We start from the raw sequence: 24,358 nt of genomic DNA, 5'->3' as shown, positions 1-24,358 counted from the left end.
GGGAAAGAGATACATAGTTGGCTTACAATCGCCACTTCACACAATACATGAATAAAGCATTACATCATCCAGATACAATCAAGGTCCGACTACGAAACCCAAAATAAAAGAAGACTACCCCAAAAGCTACACAGATCCCCGATCGACCCCAACAGGGCTCCGCTACTGATCAACTAGAAACGGAACAACACAAAGGACAAGATCTTCATCGAGCTCCTCATTGAGCTTGGTTGCGTCATCTGCACGGTTCAACGGCACCTGCAAACTAGTTTTGGAAGTATCTGTGAGTCACGGGGACTCAGCAATCTTATACCCTCGTGATCAAGACTATTTAAGCTTATAGGAAGGGTAAAAGGTATGAGGTGGAGCTGCAGCAAGCGACTAGCATATATGGTGGCTAAACATACGCAAATGAGAGCGAGAAGAGAAGGCAAAAGCACGGTCGAACAACTATGATCAAGAAGTGATCCTAGAACAACCTACGTCAAGCATAACTCCAACATCGTGTTCACTTCCCGGACTCCGCCGAGAAGAGACCATCACGGTTACACACGCGGTTGATGTATTTTAATTAAGGTCATCTTCAAGTTTTCTACAACCAGACATTAACAAATTCCCATCTGCCCATAACCGCGGGCACGGCTTTCGAAAGTTCAAAACCCTACAGGGGTGTCCCAACTTAGCCCATCACAAGCTCTCACGCTCAACGAAGGATATTCCTTCTAGCGGGAAGACCCGATCAGGCTCGGAATCCTGGTTACAAGACATCCTCGACAATGGTAAAACAAGTCCAGCAAAGCCACCCGAATGTGCCAACAAATCCCGTTAGGAGCTGCACATATCTCGTTCTCAAGGCACACCGGATTGTCCAAGGTTCTGGTAGGCCAGCCCAGAGTTGCCCCTGGTGGCCACCGGCAGCTGACAGGTTGGACCAACACTCAGAGGAGCACTGGCCCGGGGGTTTAAATAAAGATGACCCTTGAGTCTGCAGAACCCAAGGAAAAGAAAAGGCTAGGTGGCGAATGGTAAAACCAATGTTGGGCCTTGCTGGAGGAGTTTTATTCAAGGCCAACTGTCAAGGGGTTCCCATTATAACCCAACCGCGTAAGGAACACAAAATCCGGGAACTTAACACCGATATGTCGGAAACTAGGGCGGCAAGAGTGGAACAAAACACCAGGCATAAGGCCGAGCCTTCCACCCTTTACCAAGTATATAGATGCACTAATTAAATAAGAGATATTGTGATATCCCAGCAAAATATCCATGTTCCAAACATGGAACAAGCTCCAATCTTCACCTGCAACTAACAACGCTATAAGAGGGGTTGAGCAAAGCGGTAATATAGCCAAACAACGATTTGCTAGGAAAAGGTGGGTTAGAGGCTTGGCTTAATAATATGGGAGGCATGATAACCAAGTGGTAGGTATCGCAGCATAGGCATAGCAAAAAGAGCGAGCAACTAGCAAGCAAAGATAGAAGTGATTTCGAGGGTATGGTCATCTTGCCTGAAATCCCACAAGGAAGAAGAACGAGTCCATGAAGACAAACGGACGAAGTCGAACGGATCCTCACAACACGACGTTATCGGAACCAATCCGAAGAAGCAACACAGGAAAGGAGCAAACAACATAGTAAACAACCACCACAAAATCATGGCATGATGCACAACAAGTATGATGCATGTCCGGTTTAATGAGGCATGGCATGGCAAAGTGCACAAGCAATCCTACAAATTAAATGGAGCTCAATATGCAAACACCACATTCAAGTTATTTAGTTTGATCTCGTTTATGTACCCAATAAGATTAAATGTTGTTAGTATGGCAAGAGGGTGAAGCAAAGTAAAACTACCTATCTAGTCAAGTTTAAATGAGGCCGGAAGCAACGAACAACAATTCCGGTAAAACCCCATGAGCATATTATAGATTTGGTATTGTTCTGCCCTAAGCCATATTTTAGAGTTGTTAAACATGCAAAGAAAGTGAACCATGTTAAAGTAGGCATTTTTCTACCCCATTTACATATATAATTTATTTAATTCGGAGCTACGGTTAATTAGTTATGAAATAAACCATTTTAGCATGACATTTATGCAAATTAATACAAACAACAAATTTAAACATTTTAACATGGATGAAAGTTTCATATGATGAAAACTAAATGAAACTCTAAGCATTTTACACATATAGTTTGTTTAATCTGGATGCATGCATATCTAGTTATTAACAATGCAAAACAGTGGCATTTCAGTAAATTAGAATGCATTGGAAAAGGCCAAAATATAAACTGGGGAAAAAATAAGAACGGGTCGGATTGCAGCAGCCCAGGAGGACTTGGCCCAAGTGAGCGCTAAGTGTGTGTATGCGCGCGCGCAACACTAAAGGAAAAGAAAAGAAACAGAGCAAAAACTAGGGCGCCAAGGACTCGAACCCACGACCTCCCTGGAGTGAGCGCGCATGGCTAACCACCTGGACTGCTGCTGGGTACTTGAACCAAAGAGGGCGCTAGTTCTTTTGAAGTAACACAAAGGCCAGGCCTTGTATTCGCAGTGAGTGCATGGTGGAGCTCGCCGTCGACGACGGCGAACAAGACGACGGCAACGGCGGCTGTAGATCTCCGACGGGGGTGCGGAAAAGGGGGAGGGAGCTTCTAGAGGGCGAGCGCATGCATGTGCGCATGTGTGGTTGTGCGCAGGCAAGATCCTGTGGCCATGGCGGCGAAGCACGGCGAGGCGGGAGCTGCAACGGAGATATGCAAGGCGCGTGGACGAGGTGGGCGTGCTGCTGTGCATGGTTCGGCTACTGCAGTGGTGGGTGCACGGATAGGGTGCGGGCGCTGCTACGACGACGCGCAAGGCGAGGCAGTGCAGGGGCTGTGCTCGAGCGCGAGCATGGCTCGAGCGGTTCGGGCGTGCGGCTGTGGCGAGGGACTTGGCGTGGAGCGGCGACGGCAGGGCTGGTGCAAGAGCTCTGGTGGCTACAGGCGCGAAGTAAGAGGCGTCGGCAGCGGGACTTGGCACGGGGTCTTGGGCGTTCGGATTCACCGGGCCGAGACGAGGCAAGGATGGTGCCATGGATGTGGGTTGTTCTGCTCCTTCCTGTTCAAATGAGGAGAGAGGGAGAGCAGGGGAGGTCAGAGAGGGCATCAATCAGGGCGCACGGCGGCGGGGTCTCACCGGCAAGAAACGACGCGGACGGGAGGCTGCAGGGAGTCGGGGATGCGGGAGCTGCTGCTTGCCGGCGTCGGGATTCCCTGGAGAAGATCGAGAAAGAGAGAAATTCAGAGAGTGACAGAGAAAGAACCAGAAGGAGGGAGAGACCACGGGAAGGAGAGGGGCGGCGCTCATCTGCTGGACGCGGGCGCGGTGCTCGGGGAGGAGCTCGATGCGGCTGCGGGCTGGCTCCTCGGACAGGAGGAGGGAGGAGTCGAGGGGAGCCATGGGAGGGCTCTGATTGGGCGGCACTGAAATCAAGGTGGAGGCGCTCGGGTGGATTTGGATAGAAAACGGTGACATTTTGTAGATGTTTGGGGATGATCCGGACCCAACGGTGATGACTATCCGGGTCGGGTCCGGGACAACTTTCGGACGCGCGCGAGGAGGTCCGAGGGCTGATGAGAGAGCTTCGGTTAGGCCTGGCGGTAGGTAGTGGACTGTGGAGAGAGGGTTGGTCTGAGAGAAGAGGGGAGAGATGCAGCCCGACACGGTTTCCGGAGACCGAAAACGTCCGACGAAAAGATCGGCTATATTGCCGCTATAGTTATCCGTTAGGGCATCAAATGGACTCCAAACGTGATGAAATTTGACAGGCGGTCTACCTACACTAAAATAAGACAGCACGCCAACTTTCAACCCATTCCAAGAACATTTTTTTGGCCACTTATTAAAATAATATTCCGGACGTGCCGCGGGCGCGTGAAAGTTTGTGTGGGCTTAGAACGGACAACGGACGGAACTGGGGGAACCCGGACGAATGCAAGTTTTGAAAACATGGTGATGCAATGCACATGATGACATGACAAGATGCAACACGCAAGCGAATGACATGGTAACGACAGCGAATAACTGGAGGACACCTGGCACAACGGTCTCGGGGCGTTACATCGCAGACGAAGGGACAAAAAACAAGCAGTTGAGGGATAACGCTGGCAAGTGGCAACCCACTGGATGACCTGGCACGTGCGAGGGGAAGGGTGGCCAATCCTCGTCCCCGGTAGGAGGGAGGACGGCGGTGGCGCATAGCGGACGAAAGGACGGGGGCGCATCACGGTCCGAGGAATAGGAAACAGGGAGTTCGGATGGGGGTGTCGGGGAAATAGAGCTGCAAACACAATGGAAGACCCGCGTGCTTCTACTGAACTTGGGCCTTTACAGCCCAATTAAGGACAAAAACAGACGCTCGCTCAGCGGAGCAGCGGCCAGTGAAATGGCGTCTGCAGCGCGTGGACGATTTGAGCACACCCGAGCAGATCTAGACCGTATGTTAGCAGGATCTGATGGTTGAGAGTCTCAAAACGCTGTGTTGGCTCGTAGGTAGCTGAGTTTTACTATTTTTCAATAATGTTGGGCCTCCAAGCACATAATTCCGTAGGACAACAACAAATCTTCCTCAACTGGATGACCTAAGGAGGTGTAGGATGAATCAACCCTCCAAACAGATACCAGAGTTCTCTTGTGTCCCCAACACATCTAGTACAATTGTAAATTGTATAGGTGCACTAATTCATCGAAGAGATTGATACATAGATAATTTGAGTGATACATAGGTGCACTCTCCACAACGGGCTCTCTCGTGAGGCTCTTGGAATTGATTGTTGGCAAATTCTCGACCACCACCACGGCCCCATCCGTCCATATCCCCTCTAAGATGTTTTTTCTTACGACTTCCCCGTTTAATGACCTTCCAAACCGGATTGGGCCATAGTTGAACTCCATGATACTCCGACCATTGTGATTGGTCATAGTATGGGTGAAATCTAGGAGCCCATGTATTCTTGGTGACCATGATGGAGAACCTGGATTGCCTCATGGTGAGCAGGTGATTAACATCCACATTCCTAATGCGAGCTGTGGTATACAAGTGTGAGCATGAGAGATGAAGCAATAACGGCCTCCCACAAGAGCAATGGCACCGTGTTAGCGACACCTTGAAAGTCCAACCTCCGTGTTGTTGGCCATCGTTTATGGTTCCTCATGGCTCTTTTACATCGTACATCCAATCATCGTTGTTATACAATATAGCTTGTTGGGGGTCCGCCTTCCGTGATTGAAATTCCAACCATTCATCAACCTTAAGTGGGAACTTGTACTTGTACTTGTGCTTGTTCTCACCCGCAATCTGCTTATCCATTTCAATTGAGTACTTTAGAAAGTACCCATTCATCTTGACAAATGTGTATTGAACTATTGATGTTGCCAGCAATGCACGTACACCCTTGAGCACCCTATTGAAACATTATGCCCCGTTCCTTGTCATTTGACCGTACCTCTGACCATCTTCATCAAAAGATCGTGCCCGCTTCCTTCTTTCTTGAATGTGCCTATTGAGAAACTCAAGACCACCGACACCGATTTTGTGTGTGCGAGAAATTGGTTGTACAAGTAGGCGAACCGTCGACCAGAGAAAGCGAGACAACAATCTTGAAGATCTCAACCAGTTCCTTGAGCCCACATGCCCTATAGAAGTTTGAACAAAAATGCCTCATGCACCATCGATGGTGCAACAGAGCATGCCCAGGAATGTCAATGTCCACCATGTTAATACTTCCAGGATGGTGATCCGATATGGCCAACAGTGTTTGAAAGCCCTCACGCATTGCTCGAATGCCCAAAATGCACGGTCAAAGACTCATATTGTCTTTCCATTGCGAATCATTGTTTTTTGGCCACACGACTCGACCACATGAACCATGCCTGGTTTAGTGGCGACCATAGCTCCCAACAACCTAGGGATTCGGTTGTATGCTTCCTCCTAATCACCATACAACATCTTGAATGCGACCTGCTTCGCCTTTCATGCCTTCACATATTTGACCTTGTAGTGAAAGACGGCTTTCACAAGGTCCATGACACTCTGATGCTCATTGTTGGTAGTGAGGGAGGGAGTTGGAAAGCTTGTAAGCGATGAACTCGGAGGTGAGTTGTCTGTAGTCTTGTGACACAATCTTGCCATCAACCCTCTTGCCTCGGCACATGTGACTTGGTACACAACTCACTATGTGCCAATTGGGCCCTCCTTTCCATGGACTTGCAAGCACAATCCATGGACATCCGTCCTCCTCACATGCAATGGTGTAATGCACCTTCACATCCGAGTGAACCACCTTGTGCAGACGATAATGCGTAACCGAGTAGTCGCCGAGCCACATCTTAAATTCCAAGAAGGTTTCAAACTTTGACCTGGGAGAAATACCGTTCTTCTTGTGTTCCAAATCCCAGTGAGGAGTTGGCCTAACTTCAGAAAATACATTGTTGCCACCGTCAACCACGGCTTCATCCACGATACTAAGATCCTTGAACAATGGTATCCGATGATCATGCCATAGTACTTTCTTGAAAGCTTGGGCCTCCTTTGTTGTGAACCCCTCCTCATCAACTTCTTCATCGGGACCATCATCGTCCGACTCCGATGCATAGCAATGGGAATACGGGATGGAAGGGTCCATGGTCTCTTGCACATGATATGTGTCCAAGTCACCAACATTGTTGCCATGGATATCAACTTCATTCTCATCATCCTCATACTCATCATTCTCCTCCTATAAAGCTTCATTTTGGTTGTTTGAAATCAGGCTCAATGTTGGCCTCACTTGTTCGGTCAAAAGAGGTTCACTCATTTCATCTTGGTTCATGGGTGGAGGACTCTTGAGTTATTTGCTACCAAGAAGGTCAAGTCCAAGTGCAAACTAGCCTCAACCTTCTTGGTAGCAAAAAACTCAAGAGTCTTGTCTAGATATTCGGCTATCGTCTTCTTGTATGCAACCCAACGTTGCTCGGAGTTCACACGCGTTGCCTTTCAACGAATGTGCATTTCAAACCCCACATTATACCTTCCCTTTAACTCAACAATGTCACTTGGGTCCATTCAACTCAAATCTTTCCTCACTTGTTCCAAGACCTCCTCATAACCAGGACTACTCTCAAACACCATGTCAAGCTCATCCAGGCTCGGCTCAATTTAACCTCACATGATGAACATAAACACAAGTTCTTCCCATCCCTAAATCTATATCTATACCTACTAATAAAGTAAGGTGCATTTCTTCAATTTTTTCATCCATTCACCATCGATTTTTTATACATATGATGTGGTACTAAATTTTTGTGCGTCTATCCGCTAGAAACTTAAAAATGTTTCTGCAGAATTCCGCAATTGGGCCGCACGCGCGGTCCGGCCCAACGAAGCCAGCCCAATTATTATTGCCCACGTAGTTGGGAAGACCTTATTTATCACATGGAGCGATAAATAGTTGAAGCTTCCCACAGGGCACCTAAGACTGGGTCGGCACGTTTCCCCTTTTTCATTGTTCTATTTCTATTTTTCTTTTTTCTGTTCCTTTCTCTTTCTCTTATATTCTTTTCTGTTTTCCTTATTATTTTTTGTGAACTAAAAATTTACAAAAATATTCGGAATTTCAATTTTTGTCCAAATATTCAAAAAATGGTCAGAATTCCAAAACTTTGCTCCTGTTTTGAAAAATGTTCAAAACATTTAGAAATTCTTGTGTTAAATTTTCTCAGCATTCAAAAAATGTTATCATATAAAAAAAGTTCTCATTTTTAGAAAAATGATTGTGTTCATAAAAAATTCTTCGAAATTTGTTTTATAAAAATTACATTTTATATAATGCTTCGTATTTGAAAATATTCCTTTTTAGTGAGACGTTCACAAATCCAAAGTAATGTTCGCGTTTAAGAATTCATTTTCTAAAATTGCTATGAATGTTCCCCTTTTAAAAAATCAAAATTTCAAAAATATTTGTGTTTTTATAAAATTTCCATGTTTTCAACATATTGTCTGTGAATTTAAAAATATTCATATTTCTAATTTTGTTTGTGTTTTTCCAAAATATTGGAAATTAAAAAAATGTTTGCATTTGTTCAAAATTGTTTGGGATTTAAAAATTGTTTATGTTTTGAAGAATATTCGCCAATTTTGAATGTTAAAAAAACAAAAATATATTTCTAATCTAGCGTTGACCATTGGTTAGCGGTGCATGTTCGTTCTATGCTGGTTAACTATAAATGAAAAAATTGTAGGCACGTGCCAATAAAAAAGAATATGTTATTTAACTTTGATTAGAGCAAAATTATGGGCACTTGAGCACTGAAATAATCAAAGAAAATAAACTTGTATAAAGAAGGGACATTCATGCCTGATTATGCTAATGAAATGAGATTTACGTGCTTCAATTAATAATCCACCCAGTTACACTGTTGTAGTAGAGAGTGGTCGAAGCAACCTGTCATGAAGGTCGCCGAGGTTGTCAGAATCGCGATTTTGAATCGTATCAGAGCTTCGATGATAGAATCACAAATCGTAGAATCTTCACTATCAGGATCGTAAAAACGTAGATTCTATTAATTAAAATAGTAGAATTAGAGTGGTTTGTTTGGATCATAAAGTCATAGAATCGTATAACAGAATCACGATTCTGACAACCTTGCACCGCACAGCCACCAAATGAGAAGGCATGCACAACCCCGAGATGGATGCGGACCGGAGGAAAAAATGCATGAGTTGGATGCTCGCCACCACGCCGACCAACCCCACCACTATCAAGATTTCACGTGTCAAACATGTCTAGCGAGAAGACCATGACTCTTTGCTCTGTCACCTATGATTGTGGAGACTCTTTTTTGGATGACACATCAATTATCTTTCCCGTTGCTTCTCGCAAAGAAACAATCTCTCCCATTACAACGCACGAGCATATGTGCTAGTTAATTAAAAGAACACAATGCAAAATATATTCCATAAGTACTCATCTGAAGATTAACACAAATCCAAAGCCCTAACATAGATAGCAAACAATAAACATAACCCTAACTTAACCAGAACCATATCCCTAGCCCTAACCCTAACCCCAACATAACAAGAACCATAGCCCTAACCCTAACATACTAAGAAGACTAATCCTAGAAAAATGCCGAACAATCATCTCATATTTCCATACAAATTTCAAAATCCATAAAGAACTAGTGTTTGACTAACCCTAGCAAGAATTGAGCAAATGAGAGCATTCTTTCGGATGAAAACGAGGGGATAGGAGGAGATTACATTGAGGGAGGAATTAGGGTCCAAATCCATAGACAAAACCTTCAGATTTGCAGGAGTTGGGGAAGAATTTGAGAAGGAAGAAGAGAAATGGGAGGGGAGAGGGGGGAGGAGAAGCCAAATCTGTTATGGATGTGTGTCGGGATGAGTTAGGGGCCCCACAACTGGCTAGATAAATGAATGTGTAGTCATAATGCATATCCGCCGCACTTGACAAGCGTGACGCCTAACACATAGACGCCATATATGGGTAGCATAGCGCCTGTCGACTAGGCGTTGCAGATGTTGGGCCGGGTCTGATCCCAAGGTGCCACGTTGGCCAGGCGTGCAGCGCGTGTCAGTAAGACGCTGCTTAATAAAGTGCAACGTCTGTCAGACCCTGCACAAAAGGGTCAGCTGAGTGTTTACGGACGGTTTAGTTTGTGAAATAATTCCGCGTGAGGTTAAATTTGTGCATTTTGCCTGCGAGGAGCCCGGAGGGGCAATATATGTGTTTCCTTTTATGCTCACGTAAAAAGGAGAAAGGGGGAGGAAAAAAAAACTAGGGTTCGTTCCAGTTCGTTTCCGGGGAGCACCGCCCCCCGAACTCCCGTGCCCTCCGCTTCCCCAGCCGCAACCAAAGAGGTGTCCCCGGCGGCGGGACCTACGGCGGCAGGAAGCCGCAGCCGCGTCCTGCTCGCCGGGCTCGTCGTGTAGGCCAAGAGCGGCGGCGGCGGTAGCTCGGGGAGCTCGCAGCAGCGGCGACCGCAAAAGGATCGGCGACGGCGGCAGTCTACTACCCCGTAGTTCGGATAGAGGCCCCTCTTCCTATCGAGGTGATTCGAGGACCCTCATCTTTCCCTTGTTTTTGCTGCGGGATGAAGTTACTGCTAGCTCGCAGCGAGTTTACACGGTTACATTTTGGTTGTTTTCCAGATTGCTGCGCCAGCTTAGCTCCATTCATGTACTACGCTAGATTGCAATGATAGGAAGGCAATCGATTCCTAGCCTTAGTAGCCTACCATGAGTTGCGAACTATAAGTGATCGGAATGTTAAAAAGTTTTCTTTTTAGGTCATGATAAATAAGCGTCTAGTCTTTGTGGCTGTCATCGCTTTTGGTAATCCTTCCTTTTAGTCGATTCCATTTTTTGTTTGCTGCGGAGGTATTGGTAAGCCCTAGCATTACATTTTTCTGTATCATCCGGTTCTTGTTTAGAACAAAATGATGAATATTCTAGATAATTGCCAGCCCACAAGATATTTTTGTTATTATGTTTCATGCACCAACCAGTTACTCAGATTGTTGCACCAGCTTAGCTCCAGCTCTGATACACTATTGAATTCATGCTCCAGCCAGTTATCCAAAAGTCCGAACTTATGGAGAAGGTTGGGCATTGCACATATACTTCAACACAACCCACACGTGCAAGCACTCTCGCCTCAAACGTGGGCACTACTAGCACTCTCGCCTCCGTGTTTGTGAATAGGGGTGAGCAAACGCTCTAGCCAGAACTCAGAACTTGAGACCTCTGACTCTGATACCATTATATGTTTCACGCACCAACCAGTTCACCCACAAGTCCGAACTTGTGGAGAAGGTTGCCCATTCCACATATGCTTCAGCAATTTTTAAACCAGAATGTTGACTAATTTCTATGCTAGGAAATGATGACCGCAAGATATTGTACTGAAACGTGGTTGATTCCAATCCCACACTTCCAATCTAACATGAACAGTGGCCGATTTGTTCATGTGAACAGTGGGAACTATAAATGGAACCGCCTTATATTTGGAGGGGGTTGTGATATTCATCATATTATTTGGGTTTGGTTTGAGCTATTCACCAATGGAAATATGAAGAATAAGATTCACGTTACCTGGCATTTAAGTCATCAATTCGTTTTTTGGTGGCAATTGTGTAACTCCAGAAATTGACATCTCAAGCCTGCGTGGAAGTCATGAGTATGCATGTAGAACTTTATTCGTCACGTATAAATTTTGCTTGTTGAACTATGTTCTCCCATATAAATGCATGTTGTTTACCAATCTTGCCATTTGAGTCTGTTCATCATATTAATTAATCGTCTGTTGCTCAATGCCACCTAGATATTTAGTATTTAGTAACAAATTGGCAGATTGATCATGTCTGGCTTACAGCGTCTTCAATCTTTGCATATTATATCTCATTGAAATGGTTTGTTCATCAGTGTTTAGGCATATATCTGCAGCTTTGTCACAACAAAGGAATCTCTCTGGGAGTTACATTGAGCACTAGGAATAATCTGCAATGGCAGAGGCCAGCCCTAGAACAGAAACGTCAACAGATGATACTGATGAAAATCTTATGGTAAGTCTTTTCTTACCTTAATTAGCTCAGCTATTGTATGGACTATGGAGTGGAGAACAGCCCAACTAATTTTACTGAATGTATATGAGTGATCATATAATAATGGTAAACAATGATATCAATAGTGAGGTTTATCATTTTCACTTGGAAACAGAATCAGTGGTTATGAGATCAACCATTACATTAAACCATGTGAGCAATAGTGGCTATAGAAGTTGAAATAAGAGGGGTTGACCAAATGTAGTGGGTGTTCTGTAAGATATTTCTATTAGCTTTGCCGTTCATTCAATGGTTTAAATTCGTGGAAGATGTGTAAACTAAAAAGTCAGTATATAGTGATCTGCACTATGCTGCTACTTGGATTTTTTTTTTGAGATCTTGTTATGAGAGAACCGCTCTTACAATACTGGGTAGATGGGAGAATTTGTATGGTATCCATCAGTCCTGTTTAGATTACTACACAATAGAACAGAACCTTCACATTTCATAATCCAATATAACTATGTGTTGTGAATGGACAGTTCACATAGATATCCATGAAATTAGGAGTGAAAAAACATGAATAGTCGGCTTTACCTATTAAGATATCTAGCACAATATTCTTTTGGAAATATAATATAACACTTGTTAAGTTGGCTCACTGCTTGATACGATCCTCAAACCCCCTGACCTTGTCTTAGTTCCTCAACAACCATTTATTTGTATTCTGTCTTTATGATAGCTTGTGAAATTGGACCATCAGGATTCAGGAGTATCACATGTACAATTACGAAACGCATACTCCCTCCGCCCCAAAATAAGATTTAGTACAACTTTTACTAAATCAGTGACACTTATTTTGGGACGGTGGGAGTATAACATAGATCTTTCAACTCATCTGCTGAGGTCTATGTAGATTATGTGGTAGTTGAAAATGGTAATTTTGACAGTTACAATATGGGCACCCAAAATACGTTATGTCTGCGATGCAGAACATACATGTCCTTGATAGATGATAAAACAATAGTAAACCAAAGGATACACAAAACAGGAGCTGCTATGCTAAGTGGCCAAATTCATTTTTTGCATATATGACTAGGAAGATGCCCTAATACCCTTAACTAGTCCACTAGTTTTTCATGAACAGGAGAAGCATAAAAGAGAAGTAAACTAGTTTTGCTTTTCAGTTATGTAGTGGAAAATCTCATTCATATTTTATGCTGAAACATTGGGAATCTAGGAGAGGGAAATTAATTGTTTAAAAATAAGAATAACGCTGATAGTTATGTTGTCATCCGCAGCTTGAATCAGAGGGAAAGGCTGCGTACTATAGACCCAAAGTGGTCGGACCCTTCCCCGGACCCTGCGCAAGCGGGAGCTACATGCACCGGGCTGCCCTTTTTTTAGTTATGTTGTCATCCGCAGCTTGAATCAGGTTTTTCAGGAATCTATGAGAGGGAATTTAATTGTTTAAAAATAAGAATAAAGCAAGCCTGATAGTAGTATGTTGTCATCCGCAGCTTGAACCAGGGAATGCTGCTCTTGCTGTTGTTTCTGACTCTAGTGACAGATCCAGAGACAAAAACGGAGATCAAAAGGTAAAAGTTTTCAAGTAGCTTTCTCCGTTTGATTTCACGTTATCGCTCCTGCTACTTGCAAGAAATACTTTGCTAATAGCTTATGTTGCAGACAATGCGTCGGCTTGCTCAAAATCGTGAGGCTGCTAGGAAAAGTCGTTTGAGGAAAAAGGTACCTGGATGTTACTTTTAGCTTCTTTACTAATGACAGTGCTTTTATTTTCGTGAGACTTTTGGTTCACTTGGTATTGCATTCTACTAGTACTTGAATTATGCCACTCTCATATAACTAAACTGCATTTTGCTATTGGGTTTATTTATTTTTCTATTGGGGCTCAGTTATTGTTGGCGCTAGGGCAGTATACACATTATATTGCTGGAAAAATGTAGAGAGGATGGATGAACTCGTGTAGGCCTGTGTATAATTTTTAGATTAGATTAAGCACAGAAGCAGGTCTAGTGGTTTTGCCTGTAAGCCGTTAAAAGAGTTCAAAGAGCTTTCGGTGAGCATGTTGCAGAGGTTTCGGGTGAACTGTTCCATTGTTGAGAATCAAAACGGAAGTTCGTTTATGGAGAACATCACTATATTTAATTCATTGCTACAAAGTCATCATTTTCACAATTCTACTATAGATTGACCGTGGCGGTGTGGCCTGTGTATTGTATATTGTTTTCATAATGTTGCTCTCTTTTGTAGGCATATGTTCAACAATTGGAGAACAGCAGGCTAAAGCTTACCCAGCTAGAGCAGGAGTTGCAACGAGCTCGTCAACAAGTTTGCTTTTATTGCTTGTCACTTTTTTGAGTTCTGGTTACAAGACTTCATTTGAAGTTTGCTTATGGAAATTTCCTTCACAGGGCATTTTTATATCTAGTTCAGCAGACCAGTCCCATTCCATGAGTGGAAATGGTAATATCAGATCTCTCCAGTGATCAATATGTAATCTTTGTATGCCACATGAACTATTTTCTTAATTTTCACCATGGACGTATCCAACAAATACATGCCACATTCTCTTATTTTTGTATATTATAACTATGCTGCCTTTTGTTACAGGGGCGTTGGCTTTTGACACAGAGTACGCACGGTGGTTGGAAGAACACAATCGACAAGTTAATGAGCTGAGAGCTGCAGTTAATGCTCATGCAGGCGATACTGAGCTGCGTAGTGTTGTTGAGAAGATCATGTCACACTATGATGAGATTTTTAAGCAAAAAGGAAATGCAGCCAAAGCAGATGTCTTTCATGTGTTATCAGGCATGTGGAAGACACCAGCTGAGAGGTGTTTCCTATGGCTTGGAGGTTTCCGACCTTCTGAGCTTTTAAAGGTGTGTAATGCAGCCTTGTTCTTTGCTTTTTAGTCCTTCGGAATATCAAAATCATCTAGCATGACCAATGTTGCTCTAGAATATCTTAGTCTAGAATGAAAAAATTGTCAGTACAAACCCTCTGTTTCAAAACAGATGACCTTATAGCCTATCCAACTTCTCTCAAATACTTGTCCTTCTGCACTGCAATTACAACTTGAACCATTGTGTTTGTATTAGGTCATGTACTCCCTCCGTTCCTAAATATAAGTCTTTTTAGAGATTCCAATATGGACTACATACGGAGCAAAATGAGTAAATCTACACTCTAAACTACGTCTATATACATCCGTATGTAGTCCATATTGGAATCTCTAGAAAGACTTATATTTAGGAACGGAGGGAGTATACAATAGCAGGGGCAGACCCAGGAAAAAATATGAGAGGGGGCAAGAGAATTTTTTTTTACGATGCAAGCAGGGTGCTCCTGCCATTTCATATAGATAGGAAAAAGGAAAAATACAGAGTTGCCCCGGTCTTCTAAAAGAGAAAGAAAACCAAAAGAGAAAAGTAAGAAGAACAATAAGAACAACTATGTCGACGCTAGTATACCGAAACACTACCACCAAATCATGAGTGGGCAGCCCCCTGGGCGAAGGAAACAAAGGCTCGCCATCGCCGGCTCCCTACGGGCTTTTGCCGGAGGGGGTTGCCAGTGATGAGAAGAGAGAGGGCAGGGAGGAGGGGGAGGAAGACCGGATTTGGGCAGTCGCTCTGGGGAGGCAGCGACATAGGGGTCTGCGTCGAAATTTTTAATGTTCTTCTTACAAGTGATAGTGAAACGGTGAGTAAGAATGTATGGTTATATACTCATATTCGTGGAATAATAAGGCAAAGGAAACGTCCCAATAAACTAAAGTTGGGGAGTTGGGTCTCCAGTTGAAGTGTGCTAGGATTCAAATATACTTCCTTTGTAAACAAGTATCTAAAAAACGTCTTATATTTTGTTTACAAAGGAAGTAGTATAATAGATAATCCGAATTAAATTGGAGTTTGTCAGTCCAGACTATGCAATTTTATTCGAAGTACAAAGTTGCAAACTTAAATCTATGTCAATTTTATTCGAAGTAGAAAGTTGCAAACTTAAATCTATATGTCATAACCGAATCGCTTGAGCAGCTGAACTGATCTGATCATCCAAATCGGTAAACTATACACGTAAATAGATGAGAATAACATGGTTTCTATCATAGAAATTGCAAACACACAATTTTTTTTCTTCGAGAAAAAGCAAATGGCCTTTGCGTTTCATTGCATTGGAAAGAGAGGGAATTTATATCCTCCTAGGAGGCAGGTTTACACAGCCGACAGGGGCTCAGTGGACATCCCAGGATGATGGCAAAACAACCCTGAGCCCTTGAGCCCCGACCTTTGCCCATCATCGGGTCTCGTCCTTGATCCTGTCAACAAGCTCATTGAGCGATGGGCTCACATGGTCAAAAACACACGCGTTCCTATGCTTCCAAATCATCCACGGCACCAAAAGCGCCATGGATTTCAGCGCCTTGCGTACAGCTGGCGGTGTGGATTCCTTCACGCGCAGCCACCAGATCATGAGCGCAGCCAAGCTAGGACCTCATGCCATGTCTGCTTAGTGAATGGGCACGTGAGCATCAAGTGCCTGATTGTCTCCGGTTCTTGGTCGCACAGAAGGCACCGCGGGTGGTGCTGCAGGCCACGACGTGCGAGTCGCTCCACGGTCCAGCAGCAATCTTGACATGCCAGCCAATGGAAAAACTTCACTTTTGGCGGTGCCCAGCTCCTCCAAATGAGCTTCCAAGAGTGGCAGCCCGTCGCTCCCTGGAAGGTTGCCCGGTAGCAAGACTGGGCGGTGTAAGCACCATTGGCGGTCCAGCTCTAGAGCAGCTTGTCCGGCTCGTTGGACAGTTCGACATGCTGTACTAAGTGCCAAAGCTTCAGGTACTGTCCAATCTTTGGGAGGCCGAGCAGACCATGGATGTCGCACGCCTAGCTATTGTCGGTCATGGCCTCCGCCACCGTTCTCGACTTTCGGCGATGCTTGGGGTTGCACTGGAAAAGCATGGGCGCAAGCTCGCGGATGGATTGGCCGCCGAGCCAACGATCCTCCCAAAAAAGGGCGGTCCTGCCGTCCCTGATGGTCATGGTTGTGGAGGCGTAAAAGAGTGCGCGCTCCTCCGGAGTAAATTGTAGGTCAAGCCCCTGTCATGCTCGATCTGTGTCCGTACGCGCAAGCCATAGCCAGCGCAGCCGTAGCGATAGCCCAGTGTGCTCAAGGTCCCGGACGCCAAGGCCGCCATATTCAAGCGGGCGGCAGACCCGGCACCAATTCACGTGGCAGTGTCCACCGTGGGCATCCGCGCGGCCGGCCCAAAGAAAGCTGCGCTGAATCTTCTCTAGTTGCTTCAGGGTTTTCTTTGGAGGCGCTAGCGCGAGCAGTTGATGAATCAGTATCGCGCTAAGCACTGACTTGACGAGCACCAGTCGTCCAGCTTTGTTCATCAGCCATGCCTTCCAGGAAGGAAGCCGGCCCGCTACCGCGTCGACGAGGGGTTGCAACTGGGCCGTGGGGGGGGGGGGGGCGGCGAGTGGTGAGCGGGATGCCCAGATAAGTGACCGGCAGGGCCACGACGGGGCACCCAAGCAGCTCCAACAGCCCCGCAACGGAATCATCGGCATGAAGGACCATGGCAGAGCTCTTGTAATTCACCCGAAGCCCAGAAGCCACACCGAACACGTCCAGGATGCCTTTGACAACGGCTATCTCCTCGGGAGTGGCATAGCAAAAGAGCATCACATCGTCGGCGTAGAGAGAGATCGCCGGGATGGCTCGTCGGGGTGCAGCTGCTGGAGGATGCTTGTCTGGAGGGCGCGACGCATTAGCCTCCCAAGTGTTGTCCACCGCCAGCACGAAGAGTTGCGGGGAGGTGGAGTCGCCTTGTCTTAGTCTGCGGCGGTGCCAAATTGGCGGGCCGGGAACTCCATTGAGCATGACACGAGTGCTCGCCGAGGAGAGCAGAATGGCCAGCCACTCCTTGAATAGGTCCCCAAACCCATACTGGCGCAACACCTCGAAGAGGAAGGGCCAGGAGATGGAGTCAAAGGCGCGTGTGAGGTCGAGTTTGAGCATGATCCTGGGCGCACCAAGTTGGTGCAACATCTTGAGGGATTGCCGGACTAGAACGAAGTTGTCGTGGAGGCTATGTCCGGCAATGAACGCGTTTTGGTTGCAGCTGACAAGGGTGTCGAGCTTGGGAGCGAGGCGCAATGACAGGACCTTCCCGAAGATTTTGGCCACTATGTGGATCAAGCAGATCGGTCGATAGTCACCGAGCTTGTGGTCCAGTGTGTGCTCCCGGTCAACAGCGGTGCCCAGCAAGCCATCAAAATGCGAAAACGCTGCGTTGGCCATCTCCTCGTGATCTATGAGCACCTGCCCATCCACGGCGAGGCTGTATATGCGGTTCTTTTGCCGTGGTAGGAGCATTGCCGGTGGAAGAAGCTCGTGTTGGCGTCGCTGTCCTTGAGAGACGCGATGCGGGGCACACTGTCTAGCAATTGTGCGCTCCATGGATGCCATGCCGAGGTAGGCGAGCTTGAGCTGCTTGCGTAGGCACTGCTCCAGCAACTCACGAGAGCGCGTGCGAGGATGCAGCCTCTCGATCCAGCAACTCTCCCCGAGGATGTGCTCGGCGGTGGAGAGATGCCATGCTTGGGCGGGGATGCCGCGGAGCTTGAGCTCGACATGGTGTTCAAACCCGCCGGCGCTAGCATGCGCAAGCTTGCACCATGGCTGCAGCGACAGCGCGAACCGTGGCGAGTTGATGAAGTGCTCGCCATTGAGAGGACGCATGGTGTCCAGGGAGGAGAAGAGGATGAGGAAGTCCTCGGGGTGGTGCTCGTGCACGGTGAAGTCGCCCTCGGAGAGCTCGAGGGAGCGGTAGAGCAGCTCGGCCACCTCGGCCGCGGCCACCTACGGCCTGTTGCCGGTGATGGAGGCCACCATGGCGCGGCCAAGGGCCCGCTCAGCCTCCTCCATCTCCGTGGACTGCGCCATGATGACCCGCGCGGGCACGTCGCGGCGTGACTGGGGAACGGGGGCCGGCGGCAGGAGCGCAGGAGGTGCCGGTGGGGTGGTGGCGCGACGAAGCGCAGGAGGGCCAGGGCCGGGCCGTCTCTGCCAGGGGCGTCACGGCGAGGCCGCGCGTCGTCGTTGCGCCGGAAGTCGCAGTCACGAGACTCGTGGCCTGAGGTGAGGCAGCGCCTGCACCGGACGTCGTTGGTGCGGTCGCGTACCTGGTGGCGGTGGTCGAGGCAGCGAAAGCACAACCCAGCAATCTCCTCCGGAGACGGGCTGCGCGGCGTGGAGGCGAGGGGCTGGGGGTGCCGTCCTGGCCTGGGCGGCGGTTCCGCGCCGCGGCTGCTGGAACCCATCAGTGTCGAGCACGGCTCCGCCGGAGACACGGTGGACCTCCGAGCGGGGGCCGAGGCGTTGCCTGGCGGGCACGTGGGCGGCCGGCGAGGTGCGGCCAGGGGCCCTCGCTGCCGGCGACGCAGCAGAGGCCGGCGGGGTGAGTGCGACGTCCTTGTAGGAGCGCGCCGAGGACTCGCTCTCTGAGCTAAGCCAGCGGTCACTGGAGGACACGCGCTCGCCGGAGAGGGTCGCCCGGCGGTCAGCAGGGGCGGCACCAGGGGCTTCCATGGCTGGGGGAGGGGGCTAGGGGCGGGCGACCGGCGGGGAGCGTCGGTGGCAGGCAGGGGAGGGCTCGGCGGGGCTAGGGGGTGGGAGCGGAGCCATCTCTTCACCCGAAATCACAAACAAAAAAAATTGCAAAGAAAAAACCCTGGATGACTTATATGGCATACCTTCATGTCATGTAGAATTACGGAGTTGCAGAATAAACGGGGCTGTTTTGTGGCATCTTTTTGTGCAAGGTCGAGAGGGACAGACGACGGCAAGGCTGCGATTGCCTGTAGGCAACGTCACAGTGAGCCGGCGGCTGCATGATCGCTTCGGGGAAGAGATTAGGGCTTCGGCCGTCTCGTGCGTGCGTCAGGTGCGTGTGTGTACGCTGAAATCTGGGGCGAGGCACCTAGCCGCAAGGCCACTGCGATCGAGTTAGCCAGGAAACGATGCAAACGCAGGCTGCGGGCTACATGCTACAGCAAATAGCGGGCTGCTTCTTCATAGTTTAAAGTACGCGGGCTTCTGAAAATACAAAAGAAATTGTGCCAAGTGGGGGCAAAGTATTTCGGCCTAGTGGGGGCACACACGTATATGGAAGACTATGCATACGCGGATGAGTGTCTCAAAAAAAATGCATACGCGGATGAAAAAAACGAGTGGGGGCAGTTGCCCCCACAACCTATAACGTGCGTCCGCCCCTGTACAATAGTACAGACAGGTGCTGTCCATAATATACCCCTCCATGTCAAATATGGACCATGTTGTATTGATAGCCTATACAATGATCCGTCTGTTAGTTGTCTTTCTACTCATAGGTAATTTTGATTAAAAGATAGAAAGAACATTCAGACAATAGAAAAAACTCAGTCTTGTCTGTAAAAACTCGTTTGGCTGTGACACTCTTTCTCCCTTTTCTCTTTCCGCCACATCATCAAAATTCTTATGTGGCTCCTGTTAAATACAGCTTGTATAGGTCTATTGTACACGCCCTTACCCTTTATCAGTGTCATAAAAACGGGAACTAATTAACTCATGCTTGCGTGCCTTAATTTGAGGAGGAAAATTGGGGCATTTTAATGCCTTGGTGAGAAGAAAGCGATAAACATGAAAATAAATGGAGGGCAATATAGACACCTTACTCTTAATTCTTGTGCCCAACTCTAGAAGGGCATTTATTTTAGAACAGAGGGAGTATCTATGCGCCTACCCCAACTTGTTTGGGACTAAAGGCTTTGTTGTTGTTGTTGTTAGGGAGTATCTATGCATCTTTCTCTGTGCTGTATGTTATCAGGTTACACTAAATAATATATGGGGATGTAGGCAAATTATGGATTTTGAGAACGCAATATCATGCGTCTTGTTTTGCATCTCTTTGATACTTCCTTTGTCTCCTTTATTTGTTTGAAATGCTGATGTATTTATTGATGAGTTACTAATAAACTAAGAAACTGCAGCTTCTTTCGACCCAACTTGAACCCCTAACTGAGCAGCAGCTGTCAGGGATATGCAACCTTCAGCAATCATCACAACAAGCTGAGGATGCTCTTTCACAAGGAATGGAGGCTCTTCAGCAGTCTTTGGCAGAAACGTTGGCTGGGTCTATCGGCTCTTCTGGATCTGGATCAACAGGAAATGTGGCAAACTACATGGGGCAAATGGCCATGGCCATGGGAAAGCTTGGAACCCTTGAAAATTTCCTTCGCCAGGTATTTACTTTACTCCGAATGTATGGTTAGTAGAGAGTACTATGATATGATACCGGAGGAGCTGGGCAGGAGTATATAGATCTCTGTAGGCTATATAATTCAAAAGAGAAAAGTTGATTTTTCATCCCACAACTCTTCCGGAAGTCTACATTTGGCCCCTCAGCGTCAAAACCGTACTCTGCACCGTTAACTCTTCAAACCAGACAAGTTTACTCCTTCGTCTCAGCCGACCCGGTATAGCTGCTGACTTGACCCTGTTGTGACCGGTCTTCGCTGACGTGGCAAAATTTCTCTTCTATTAATCATATATCTTCCTCCCATCTCTAGTGGGCATTTGATCAAGCAACTCACACGCATGCACTTTCGCCACCGGCACCACCTCGTCGTCCGACTAGGCAACATCAGCTAGAAGCACGCCACCAGCACCACTGGCCTGACCTACACGTCTTGGCTGGTCGTCAACGATGGCCGCCGGGCCCAGGGCTTGGCCTCTCGTCACGTCGAAGATGGTCGCCGTCGTAGCTGTGGCGGAGGCGCCTAGGTTCGCTAGCTTTGTCCGTGTTGCCGATGCTCGATTGTGGCGCAGTACGCGTCACGGGGGCCGGCATGGTCAACGCAGAGTTCATGCCGTGGACGTGCACAAGCCGTGAAGCACCTCTCCGCGGACCATGCCACTGGTGGTGGCAATCGCGAGTTCAGTGCCAAGCTGGAGGTGCTCGGTAGCCTCAGCCACCGTTATCTTTATGATCTCTGAAATGGTAGGGAGGAGGAGCGGATGATGCTTCAACACTAGAGGTTATCTTCTGCAGTCCACTTTCTATCTTCTCACATATCTGCTTGTACAATTGTAAGAAGGGACTCTTCCCATCCTTCTCCTCGTTTGCATTAGAGGTTTGCTTGCGCTTCTTGCTTGCTTTTGGTGTTTTCAAAGATGCCAACGTCATTTCAGCACTATCATCGGGTTTCTCCATAGGAACCGCATTATCATCACTTGATTCATCAGAGGGTATATCTCCAGCACAAGAAGCACTAGCCCCTGTGACATTTACTTTGTCAAATATGATGTGTACTTCAAGGTGCTTCGGCCCCTGTCGTTTGAACTTGAAATGATGCATTTCTTTCCTGTCTTCTTCTGGCATATCTGAAAATAAATGTACAAGTTAGGTAGTGCAATCATATAAAACCATGCAAAATGAACCTTTGTTGATACTCTTACTTCATCCCACCATTCCTTAGAGCAATAAGCAGTTCTCTTTTCATCATCCATCCAAGCCTAGTTGCTTCATTGTTCAACTCCTTGAAAGAACATACTCATTTTTTATTGCATCCCATTTGTTCTTGAATTTATCCTTGGGATACTTCTTTTCCGTTCTTGCTTCCCATTTCTCCAAAACGTTATCCAACCCTTATCTAAATGACCTAAAGGGTCTATTCGCATTTTCAACCTCTTTCAAGATTTCGATGGGTTTCTTCAGATGTGCATCATCCCACACCGCCTTCTCAGTATACTTCAATCAAGCGATATGACAAAAAAAAAATCAAGAACAATCCACTTACATAATCTCAAAAAATCATCCAATGTACAACAATATGCAGCAATACTATCAAAATATCATCCACTGTACAGCAATATACAACAATATGCAGCAAGTACTGTCAAACCATCATCATCACACCCTCAAAATATCAAGTATACAGCAATTACTCATCCAATACAACTCCCATCAATTTGTTTTGAACAACAGTGCATACACAAAATTAGGCAAAAATAATTAACATAACAGGGGAGGGGAGGAGGATGCGAAAGGAGTGAGGATGGAAGAGGGTCAGCCCAGATGTGGCCGTCTGCACCGGAGGAACGGCCTGCAGCGAGCAAGGTAAGGGTCAGGCCAGATCTGGCTGATTCAAGGAGAGGGAGGAGAAGGGTGGAGGGAGGAGGGAGTAGGGGGGAGGAGAAAGGAGGGCCGGTGCGCCGGCGGTGCCGGACGGCCGGCTGGACCAGGGCCGCGGGGAACGGGGATAGAAGAGGGAGGAAGGAGGGAGGGGACGAGAGTGTACTTGGGCCGGCAGTGGAGCGCTGCTCCGGGCGTAGGCGGGGGTTGGAGGGTCACCGGAGTCCGGCTGCAGCGGCTGGCGGCGGCCAACCCTAGCTCCTGCATGGGGCTGGCGGCTGCTCGGTCGTGCCGGAGTGCGACTAGGGGGTCCCCTTCGTTCCTCCGAGGCTGCTGAGAGGAACAGATTGAAGGGTTACGTTCACTTGGGAGTGGCAAAGATGGGTAAATACTATCCAACTTCTAGGGGACAGCTGAAAACGGCCGGTTGAGAAGCCGGAGAAGTTGGGGTAGGCTGGCTTCGACGTGAAAGCTGTAGCTTTTACAAAAGCTGCTGTCAAAATTACCCCTTTGGTTAGCTTCTAGCTTTCTGTGGCTGTGTACGTTGTGGAAGGCATGCTGCTGGCTGCGGCAGACAACTCATGCCAAATGGTCGACTAAATGTCCGCACTGGAGATAGATGGGATGAAGTAGATATATTGCTATGTGGACATGGCCCGGTCAAAGCTGCACCATGTTATGAAACAAACCGCTTCGGTTCTGGAGAGGGACCAAAGTTGTCTGGTTTAAAGAGTTAAGGGCGCAAGATGTCTGGTTTGAGAGTCGAGGGACGAAGTCTGCAATTTGCGAAGAGTTGAGGGACGAAAAATAGACTTTTCTCAATTCAAAATGATCTGCAAAATCCTGTTTAACTATATGCTTTTATGACCGGTGTGTTTATGACATCCTTTCTTGTTTTAATACTATCAAGGCTGACAACCTGCGGCAGCAGACTCTTCAGCAGATGCAAAGGATCCTGACCACAAGGCAGTCTGCCCGTGCACTTCTTGTGATAAGTGATTACTCATCCCGGCTTCGTGCCCTAAGTTCTCTCTGGCTTGCTCGACCGAAGGAATAACAAGCGCGTGCGATTTGACTGCAATACATTTTCGGAGTTTGGGGGTGATGGTGGTGGCAGTCATGCAACAGACTTGATTCAGAGAAACTTGCACATACTATAATCCAAAGAGATGTTGTGTTCAGGTAGCTTAGCCATATAGTGAAGTTGAGTGCATTAGGGCCGGATCCTTGTTGTACCGTTAACCGCTGTAAAATTGGCATCCAATGGTTGCCAAGTAATCTTTAAGATCCTAATTTGCAGAGAGCCATCCCTTTAGATGTGCATTTACAACTCTTTTGTTGCTAATCGGTTTTATTGACTGCTGGGTACATTTGACATCATGTTGTACAATGCCAGGCTAATCATCTAACGACTGTATATTACCATTTGGTTGCCTTAATTTTGAGTGCGGTGATTGATACTGTATGTTTCTATTTGTACCATTATGTGTAGACTTGTGGATTATGGTGAGATTGGAATTATTCCTCGCATCCACTTTTTGAGCGTGTGCTCTGTTAGGACAGGG

At 47.0% G+C, this 24,358-nt stretch overlaps 1 protein-coding gene across 5 annotated transcripts; it reads left to right on the top strand.

Moving 5' to 3' along the window:
* Window positions 1–9,784: 9,784 nt before the first annotated feature.
* Window positions 9,785–24,258, top strand: LOC123061123 (transcription factor HBP-1b(c38)). 5 transcript variants are annotated; one of them, XM_044484073.1, is made up of 9 exons: window positions 9,785–10,093; window positions 11,466–11,605; window positions 13,105–13,182; window positions 13,274–13,333; window positions 13,859–13,936; window positions 14,020–14,071; window positions 14,219–14,490; window positions 20,696–20,901; window positions 23,704–24,258. In XM_044484073.1, exons 2-9 carry the CDS (start codon window positions 11,546–11,548, stop codon window positions 23,750–23,752), a joined length of 855 nt encoding a protein of 284 aa, XP_044340008.1. In that variant the 5' UTR covers window positions 9,785–10,093; window positions 11,466–11,545; the 3' UTR covers window positions 23,753–24,258. The 5 variants fall into 5 exon arrangements, with proteins under 5 accessions (XP_044340008.1, XP_044340004.1, XP_044340006.1 ...); XM_044484069.1 differs by having other exon boundaries at window positions 20,650–20,901; XM_044484071.1 differs by having other exon boundaries at window positions 9,787–10,093; window positions 11,487–11,605; window positions 20,650–20,901.
* Window positions 24,259–24,358: the final 100 nt, after the last annotated feature.

Source organism: Triticum aestivum, chromosome 3A, assembly GCF_018294505.1.
Source record: "Triticum aestivum cultivar Chinese Spring chromosome 3A, IWGSC CS RefSeq v2.1, whole genome shotgun sequence".
NCBI classification, from domain to species: domain Eukaryota; kingdom Viridiplantae; phylum Streptophyta; class Magnoliopsida; order Poales; family Poaceae; genus Triticum; species Triticum aestivum.
This window is presented reverse-complemented; position numbering and strand designations above follow the sequence as displayed.